Consider the following 10,016-nt stretch of genomic DNA (forward strand, 5'->3'; position numbering starts at 1 on the left):
GTGGTCATTAATAACCCTGAGTAGGCGAGAGGTCTCTTCTCCCATCTTACCCAAACAGCGGTGTGATGCTGGCTTCTGGGAAAAGCCAATAGCTGTTATTGCAGAGCAACTGTTTCAACAAGGCCTTTGTTGTTTCCTTTCTCGCTATACCACCCAGTGGGACTCATCCTTTCTCTGAAATGATGCTCAATTCATGTTGTTATGTTGTTACAGTAGACTAAGATGATACTTACGGGGAAGGTATTTCCATATATCTGCTGAGCTACTCTTATTCATGTTTCTTAAAACTTCTTGAATTGTTGAAGTTCCTCTTCCACAGTGCACACTGCATATAAAATCTGTGGAAGTTATCTTCAGTTGTCATTTAATGAGACAAGTAGACCTTCCCAGATGGATAATACAATAAAATCAGGAGAAAAATAATTTGGGGGTCCAAGAACATAGTGGAATTCAGAGTAGATACAAGATTTGAAAATCCTCAGTCTTGCATGTCAACATTTTTAAACGTCAACAATGTAACAAAAATAAAGTAGATGTAAACAATTTCAGAAATAAGCACAGTGACATGTATTATGTTGCTTGGATCTTGGCAGTCATCCCCAGTGAAATAATAGCAGGAAATTATAGAGAAAAAAAATAGTGAAATCATTCAGCAGTCATTGGGTATTCATGTGAGTCTTCTGTGTTGAGATAACACTTAGGTTTATTTGTATTATAGAATGAAAGATTGCTGTTATAAATGGAAACTGTTAAAGGTTTTGTAGCTCAGGCTAAAGGTTATCCAGGCTGCTGCAACAGATATCCTAATTCTAACAAAAGATATACAGTAAGGACAGAACATTATAACTGGAAGTAATCTAAAAATATACATAAGAAGAAGAATTTTGCCGTGCTAGGCACTTGTTAGAGCTGATAAGAATTGTGACTGTGGTTTTTAACTTGTTCCTTCAAATATGTGAAGCTATATCGAAACCAAATCATGCCATTTTTGAGATTTCACATGGGCTCTTGTTAAGGACTGTCTATTTTTCTTTCCAGAGTGATCTCTTTTGTGCCCACATATAAATTCACTGAAGGTTTAACCTTCTTTGGAAGTGTTCTGATTGTGAATGCTGTTAATGAGTTTTTTATGGGTATAATGGGGGAATTGATTCAGATCAGTGTGTGTGTGAGTGGGAACAGAGCTCAAGGGTACTGACATATAGTCTGATTAATTGCTCTAGTACCTGGAATGAGTTTGAGATGAGTGTTACTCAGACCTCTGTCAGCTTACCTGGGTGCCTGAAACTTTAGGAAAATACGCAGATGAAATCTAAAATGCTTTTAACCTTGCAAACTGTTTTTGCTACCAGACTAAAAATGTCATTGTGGGATCCGGTTTTGTGCATCTCCTAGCTTTTGGTGCATCTGTCTAAACTATTAAAATCCTCTGTTATTCTACAAAAATAATTAAAAAACAAAACAAAACAAAACAAAAAAAAAAACATAGCCATTTCAGTATGATGCTAAGACCTGAAATTTGTCCATGTGTAATATACCATGTTGTGGAACCAGGCCAGCTACAACTGGTACAAAGTTCATGGCTTGCAATTTGGATCAGGGTCCCTTTTGAAAGGGTTATCCGTTGTTTAAAATAGCTGATTTTTACAGGCGAGTGTTTACTTTTGTCCTCAACTGTAAATAAACATGGATTGGCTTGTCTGATCTGTTATGCTTGTGTATGCCAGAGCACCTCCCTGCATCATGCAGATGCTCAGCCTGGCCAGTGCAGCCTGCAGCACCCAGCAGCAGACATCCTCCCTGGACTTGGAGGTGAGGTGTTGTAAGGAATGGATCCGCCACTATTGCTGTACCTAATAGCACCAAGGCACTGTAAGCCTGCTCAACCAAGCATCTTTTTCCCCAAAGAGGTAGTGATTCATGTGAATGACATCTCAGGCGGGCTTTAGGAATATCTTGTAACTGCTATGAACTTTCTGCCAGCTGCTGCCAGGCCTTTGGTGATTGGCCTTTGCCAACCAAACTGCACCAAGTACTGGAGTACAAGATGAAGATTATTATTTTTTGACTGATTTTCTAGTTGGTCAAAGTCCTTTTGTACTGTTCTGTCTTGGGTGTTGGAGGTCTTCTCTTAATTTAATCTCCTATAATAACTTTATGAGATTGCTGTTTCTCATTGACAACGCTGTTGGGAAGGGTTTCTTTTTCTTCCTCTTGTAGATTGAAATCAGAATAGTTGCACAGTGGTTGCAAGGTTCACCCTTCTTTTGTTTTAAGGATATCAGTGCTGTATTTACAGTTCCCCATGTTTTAGGACCCCACTGACATCAAAGCAGAAAGCTGATGCCTGTAGTTCAGTAAACAGCAGCTATTTACATGTATATTCAGGCTACTTAATGCCAAGTTCATTGATATACTCATTTTGCCAGAGAACTTTTAAGACAGCCTCCTACTGATGAATATTTTCTCATTTTGGTCACATTCTAAGTGGTAAAGTTTGTGTGTTGATTCTCCATTATCTTGAGCTTATTTACATGGTACTGGTGGGAGTGACTGTAAGATGTGCCAGTTCAGGTGTCTGTCAGAATAGAGGTGCACAATGCTGTATTTATTTTAGAAATGTGTAAAGGACTATATGAATTTGTCTGTACATGTATAAATAGGAGGCAGAGAGGATGTTGTGACTGGGTGTTGCAGTAATCAAGACCATAACGTGTGTAATCAGTTGTGACAATTCCTTGCTGTTCGCATGGGACAGGCTTAGTGCACATTCTGGGCCCCGAGTATCTCGGGGTGATCAGCAACCCAAACAGGAGGGGCCAGTTTCAGCAAAGCAAAGCTGTACTGTGGGACAACGTAAGAGTGGCTGAGGTGCAGCTGGAAAGAAGTGTGATGAGAAGATTGGCACAAGCCCTGAGCAGATGCCTTAGATGTAACACACGTGCTTCCATGTTAAGACCTACTACTCCTCAACTTCCTTTGCCAGAATTTGTTCTGAAGCTACGTGGTAAGCTTCGGGAGGAGGGGAAGTTCAGAGTTGTAAACAAAAACCCCAAAATGCCACAGACAAAAGACACTGTTAAATTGATTCATGGCAGAATGTCTCAATCTGTGTTTAAGAAAAAGAAAAGGTGAAGCAAGACTTGTGTATCCAAGCAACTCTAAAGCCTTTACTGTTGCCATGGGAGGTTTTATCAATGACGCATTGGTTGAAATTGTCCTTTTCTTGTAACTGAAGTCTATGGTAGGAAGAAGAGGAGGTTTTCTAGGCAGATAGCTCCCCTCCTGCAGAGAATCAGCAAGAAACAGATTGGAGCAGAGTCACGCACACAGAGATACGCACAAGGGTCTGATCAAAATAAGAATGATAGAGCTTGGTCATCTCCAAACTATAAATACAAGATCCTCCCTGAGGCTCTGCTTTTGGAACCATTTGTTCCTCCACAATCAGTGTACAGGTAAAACAACTACAATATTTGCCATGAAAAGAGAATTCACCTGCTGTCTCTTGATTAGTCTAAGCAGAAATATTTGTGGTGTCTTACCAAGTGGACTCAGAAAATCAAATCCTCAAACATGTACTTAACCTTTTTTTTTTTTAGTACACACACACACACACACACACACACACAAAGATGCATTGTAGGTATCACCTGATGCTGAATATTGCACGAATGTATTGCTGAATATATGCAGGAACGTGGCATTTTCGTGTGGCGCATGGCTTTTGGTAGGCAGGATTCTTATTTAGCATTATTGATGCATGGATCTTTCTCAGACCAAGGAAAGTAGGTTTAAGAAAATATTTACCTGCATCTGTGGCTTGAAAGATGGCCAAAGAAAGAGAATAAACATGTTGTGTGGTATTTGACCAAGGAATAGATTTATAAATGAAAATCTGGAGTTACACCTACTTCTCACTCCCAGAGTAAAGCTTTTCAGTCAGTTCCAGAGAGCAGATGCCCAACAAACATCTTTGTGCAGGAAAAGGAAATATTTCCTTAAACATCCTGCAGCAAACGTGACTGATTGAGCTTCCCTTTCCTTCTGCCTGGTGCATTTCCCTTCTTTGCACAGACAGGATCTAACCAGATTTGCAGAGTATGAACTGCAGGATACTTTCAAATTCATAACTATGAAATGGTTCGTTTAGCAGGACAAAGGCCAAGCCGGCAGACACCCTTTTTCCAGCTCAGCATGTGCATAGCAATGGGAGGGTGGCAAGGAGCTTTTGTTAATCTCAACCGAGCTGGCAAGAATGCTGCAAAATGAAGTCTTTGAAGATGTTTTTTTTTTTTTTTTTCTTCATTTTTAAAGCAACAGCTAGTTCAAGAAAGCTTGGAAATCTTGCAAAAAAAAAATCCACAGAATATTGCAAGACCTCCCTGGCAGTCATGTAACTTAGACAAATTTCCCCAGTATCAATTAGCCTCTACATTTTCCTTTAACAGCTATTTTTTCACAGGTTCTGTTCTGATGCAACTGTGAAAATGTTTTTCCTCCAGCTTGAATGCACTTTTTGAAAAAAAAGCAGAGTGGCAGAAAGGATTAGGGTATCAGGTCAGGTTGGGGCTGATCCAAGCAGCAGTGGTTTTTTGTTTTATTTTTTTGTTTTCCTTTTATTTAAAACTTGTAGAAATTGAAAGCTTAAAGGGCTTCACGCTTAGAGCTGTTCCCAAAATAGCTGGGACTCATAGTCCATTTCCTAACGGGCTCACATCACAAGACCAACCGCTGCCACTTGCTCTTTTGTCTGAGTCTCCAGTGGAGTGCTGGGCTGCTGACTCCTTCACTAGGGAGGTTCCCACTTCCCCAGAGGTGACCCTCTCCACGAGCTCTCTCCCCCAAAGTGACCTAGGTAAAGGTTGCCCTGTGGCCACCAACATCACACCCCATCTTCTTGAGCCCAAACAATCCCGTGCCTTTCACAAAAAAAAAAAAAAAAAAAAGTGACCAACCAGAGATGGATTTAGGTGGTTTTTATTTTTATGCGAAATCATAAATACAAAATAAAAATAGTAAACAAGTGCTGTAGATTTTTGTTTTCACTGGGATGAGGTTCAGGCCTGATCCTGAGCACTTCTGATTTTTAAGCTCCAGGAGTGTGTTTTGGTCTTGGAAAACAAAACAGAGCAAAAAAACAATTTACACCCTGAAGCCAGTGACGTCAGTAACAGCATTCAATTGGGTTGTTTGTTTGGTTTTCTTTTAAAGCACGGCAACAAGTACATTGAAGGATGAGATTAAACATATATTTATTTTTTTTTAAATGAGGCCCCCTTCCTGCTAGTATTGTTGGGTGCTGCCCCCCTGGCCTCAGCGAAACTTCCTTACATCAGCAAGGAGCTGTGGTTTTGGTTGGGCGATTCTGTGCTTACCGGTACATACACAGCACTGGCTTCTTCCAAGAGGTTTTCGTATGCAGTTGTTGGATTTTAGCTATAAATGGACCCAGCCCTGCCATGGCATGAAGCTGTGTATCAGGAATTTTGGCTTGTTAAAAAAAAAAAAAAAAAATCCCTTCAAAGGTGTGAGTTTCCCCCCCCCCCCCCCCCAGGATAGCCGTTCTGATGGGATTCTAAACGTTAGCAACCAACTCCTCAGAAGGATTTCACCTTCTGGTAGACCCCAAATCCTGCAGCACTTCTGTAGGCTCTAGAGTAATGATACATGCTGGCATGTCTGCAAGGTTGGGACTTTTTTCTTTTAATTCTTTAATTTGAGACAAATTCCCATTAAATTGATGAGATCTGTAAAAAACACAAAGTGAAGTCTGCAGGAGTTGAGCTAATATCCATTGACTCTTTTTGCTAGACACCAGAGGTCTGAGTGATGGTGTAACATGTCAGTAGGAATGGGCTGGGTGACAAAAACAGTTGGACGTTACCATTTAAAATACAAATAAAATAACCATGAAAGAAATAAAGGCACCAAACCATATAACAAGCCAACTTTGGTATTTTCCTGCAAAACACATGCATTTAAATACATTTACAGTTTACAAGGTTATACTGCTTTTAAAAAAGAAGTTGCAATGATGAAATAGAGAATATTTCATTCTTGTACCAAAACTATATATCACATCACAACAATATTATAGCTTTCATTTAAATGTAGACAGTGTAAGAACTGCACCTCTTTATAGAACAGAACCACTTCTCGACATATTGCTCTGCTTTTGTACTGTCTGACGGGTTCAGACCCTGCAGTGTATGCGTTAGAAATGAAGGTAACCTTTCAAGGGGTGAAATTTGTGCTCAGTATTCAACATCTATATATGCAGGGTCAACGCTTTGGTCTCTCCTTCAGGTCTGTGTACGTATTGATGCTGTTGGGGTGTTAAATTTGCTAAGCAAAGCCAAAACGCAGTCAATATGAATCTGTCACGCCCCCCGGTAATGGTTAGTCTGTAAGTCTCGGCATCATCAGAAACTTGTAGGAGTTAATACCCGGTTTAGGTGGTGCTGTATTGCTGTGTGTTTGTGAGGGCCCCACGAGGTTGTAGCGTTGTGCTCTGAGGAGTACTCACAGCACGTTTCCTCCCTAGCTGTTGGCAGAAAGCCCCTTATGACAGTACAGATGCTGCCAGTCTGCAGCAGAAATCTGTGTCGATTTAAAGGTACAAGATTTTTTTTTCCCCTCTTCACAATTTGTGCGAGAGAGCATCACACCACCCCTTAGCCCCTTCTTTAAGAAACATTTGTCTCTACAGTGTAAAAAGGAAAGGTGTGTTAATATTCCAGGCTGTGGTGAAGTTTAACAGGTGCTGAGCTCAGAAGAGTTATGGTGCCCAGAGCATCTTCCTTCCAGTCTGCAGGTACCAGGACGCTATGGAGGAGCTACGAGGGCTGTGAGAGCCATAACTTCACATCTCCCAATTACCATGCATAAAGGCTCAGTCAAAATAATTGGAGAAAGTTTTCTAGCACTTAATTTCTGTCTGATTAGGTAAATGAAGGAAAGCATACATTAACAAAGTTACAGTGGGGAGTCCAGCAAGTGCATGTCCAGCTGAACACACATGATTCAAAACAGGCAGCAAGTAGTGCTCATCAGCAAGGCCACGGAAGCCTCCCATAACCTAACCATCAATATCAGGGGCAATATTTATGTTTCCAGTCTCCTGTAGTGCAGATAAGAGGATGCAGAGGGTCGCCCTGCTGGAGCCATGACATGCAAAGGTCTCCTAGGTCTCTGAACCTAGTCCTGCAGTAATTCTGGCAACCTGCAACAAGTTCATATTCAAGTAAAAACAGAACAGAAGCTGACAAAGGAGAAGGGATGGAGAACCTAGGATAATCTCTGTACTCTGCTAAACAGCAACTGTCTGAAATCGCTTTCAAAAGTCTCAAAGGCACACAGAGCAATGCACTCCTTTGAGGGACAAACACAACTGAAGAAAATCAATCACATGCCTTTCTCCAAACAGTTACTTGCTGCAGGATTAAGGACCAAGGCTAATGTCATGCTTTAGACAGGAACTCTAGTTTAGTTGCCCAAACTGAAGAAGAACAAAAGAAAAAAACCTTAACCAGTTAAAGCCACGGCAGAACTCAGTCAGACGAAGGTTTTCAGGAGAGAAAACGAAGCAGGGAAGCTTCTCCTCCAAGCCAGTGCGCAGCCGATGGCCTGTCCCAGCAGCCAGGCAGTGCCCTGAGAGGCACCAGCAGCAGGAGCAGGTGCCGAAGTGCTCCCAAAGCCTCCCACGGTAACACCGGCCGGGGCCAGAGCTGCAGCGGGGGCCATCAGGCAGATGGAGGCAGCGACAGCAGCCAGGCTTGGCCCTGGCGGACTTGGCCACGGCTCTCCCGGGCTCCTCGGTGCCCGCTGCCACCCCGGGGAGGTGGGTGCCAGTGCCGGCACGGCAGGCAGGTGGTAGCAGGGCCCAGAGTGGTGCTCCAATGGCCCGACGGGAGGCTGGGCTGGCAGGCAGAGGGGCGCTGCCCTGCCTAGGGCCGCCGCTTGCCGGGGTGCCCCGTTACGACAGCCTCTAGGCAGGGGAGCGCTGCAGCGCCCGGCGGCCGAGCTGGCCGCAGATGCTCCCGGCGCAGCGGGCGAGCAGCCCGGGACTGGTCCCTGCCTGTGCCCCTGGGCAACAGAGCCCGGCAGCGCCGGCTCAGAGCCGTCCATCTGCGGCCCTGCAGGGCCGGGGGAGCCGAGCAGCCCCGCTCAGACGTAGTTCTTCTTGTCGTACTCGCCGTTGGAGGTGGGCCGCCGCGGTGCCGAGTACTTGACGGGGAAGGAGGTCTCGTCGCGCTGCGAGCAGGAGCAGCAGCAGATGAGGCAGCCCCCGAAGAGCAGCAGGGCCGTGGCCGCCCAGCCGATGTAGAGCGCGGCCCCCATCTCCCGCTTCTGGGACGGCGGCACGGAGGGGTCGTAGAAGTCGCTGATGACGATGTTGGCGAACCAGCAGAGCGGGACGAGGACCAGGATCCCACAGAGGATGTAGATGGCCCCACCGGCGATCACGATGCGGGATTTCATCTTGCCGGGCCGGATGCAGTTGGTGCACTGGGCGCCCACCACGGTCACCATGAGCGCCACCAGCCCCAGCAGCGCCACGATGACCGTGAGCGCCCGGCCCGCCTGCACCTCGGGCTTCAGCGCCAGGATGGAGTCGTACACCTTGCACTGCATCTGCCCCGTGCTCTGCACCACGCAGTTCATCCACAGCCCTTCCCAGATGGTCTGCGCCACCACGATGTTCACGTCGATGAAGGCTGACACCTGCCACATGGGCAGCCCGCAGGCCAGGATCACCCCCACCCAGCCCAGGATGCCCAGCCCCAGCCCCAAAATCTCCAGCGCCGCCGAAGTCATGCTGCTGCCGCTGCTCAGCCCCAGCCTCCGCAGAAGGGACGGCGGTGGCTGCCGCGCACCTCTCGCCCCCGGGCAGCTGCCGAGCCGGCTCTGAGCGCCGCCGGCCCCGGGCAGCGCTATTTGAGGAGCCGCGGGGCGCCCTCCCACCGCCCTCCGGCCCTCCCCCGGCCCGGCCCTTTTTCCGCGGGGGGGCTCGAAGCAGCCCTGGCCACCGCAGCACCGCCCGCCCCGGGGGGAGCCGAGCGGGGCCGGGGCCGGGGGCGCGGAGCTCCCCCCCTGCTCCCCCGCTGCTCCCCCGCTGCTCCCGGCCGCCGGCTGCCGGGGGGCTCCCGCCTGAGCTGGGGAAGGGTCCCTCGGCTCACAGCACCCTGCTGCCCGCCCGAGCCCCGAGGAGCTCCCGAGGAAGTTTTCGCGCTCCTGGGAAAGTGTGGGGGATGGAGAAATCGCACGGATTTTGCCCCCTCAGGTTTTCTCCTTTGAGTGCGTTTATTCTTCTATTGCCTATTTGCTAGTAAAGCCCACAGCTAAACCCGTGGAGAGGACCTACCAATGCAGGCGTACAGCAGTATGGACGATCCAATTATCAGAGCCTAATTAATAATGTTTCAGCAGATTGACCGACCAGCACGTGCCAGCACATCTCCTGGGGACTGTGACAGGCAAAAGTGCAAGCAAGCACCACCAAAGGCCTTAGGAACCACCCAGGAGTGACAATTTTATACAATGGGCTCTGCACGTCATCTGTCGGTACCAAGCAGTGCTTTAATGCTTTCAGCAAGAAGGTTGTGCCAGCCAGGAAACTCTGCTTGGTTTGATAGTGGAGCACAGAGCAAGGCACCCCATTAAGATATGTTGCCAGAAGGATTCCAAGCTTCACTTTGCTGTTTTAATTGTTCAAGTACATTTCAAATCTTCACAGTGTCTCAACAAGCTAAGTGCCCATGTCAAAAAGAGTGGCTTTGCAAGTGGTTTCGTCATCAGGCCACACAGGTTGTGATTGATAGAGCCTCTTCATGGCCTGCTGGCATCCTGGATTGTTCCTGCAAACCAGCCTTGGTTCAAACCCTTGGTTCAGGCCAACAGTCCGGCTGCCAAGCAGTGCAAACCTGCAGGCTGGGAGATGCAGCAAGTGGTCGTGGTGTAAATGCTGCTGTTACAGAGGCAGTAGAGACAGATCCCACCAGCTGCCTCACTGC

At 46.6% G+C, this 10,016-nt stretch overlaps 1 protein-coding gene across 1 annotated transcript; it reads right to left on the reverse strand.

Annotated features, from left to right (window-relative positions):
• Positions 1-4,964: 4,964 nt before the first annotated feature.
• CLDN5 (claudin 5) lies at positions 4,965-8,926 on the reverse strand. Its single transcript, XM_068653721.1, has one exon. It carries the CDS (start codon positions 8,818-8,820, stop codon positions 8,170-8,172), a length of 651 nt encoding a protein of 216 aa, XP_068509822.1. The 5' UTR covers positions 8,821-8,926; the 3' UTR covers positions 4,965-8,169.
• Between the last annotated feature and the right edge of the window lie 1,090 nt (positions 8,927-10,016).

Source organism: Anas acuta, chromosome 17 (assembly GCF_963932015.1).
Source record: "Anas acuta chromosome 17, bAnaAcu1.1, whole genome shotgun sequence".
In the NCBI taxonomy this organism is placed as follows: Eukaryota; Metazoa; Chordata; class Aves; order Anseriformes; family Anatidae; genus Anas; species Anas acuta.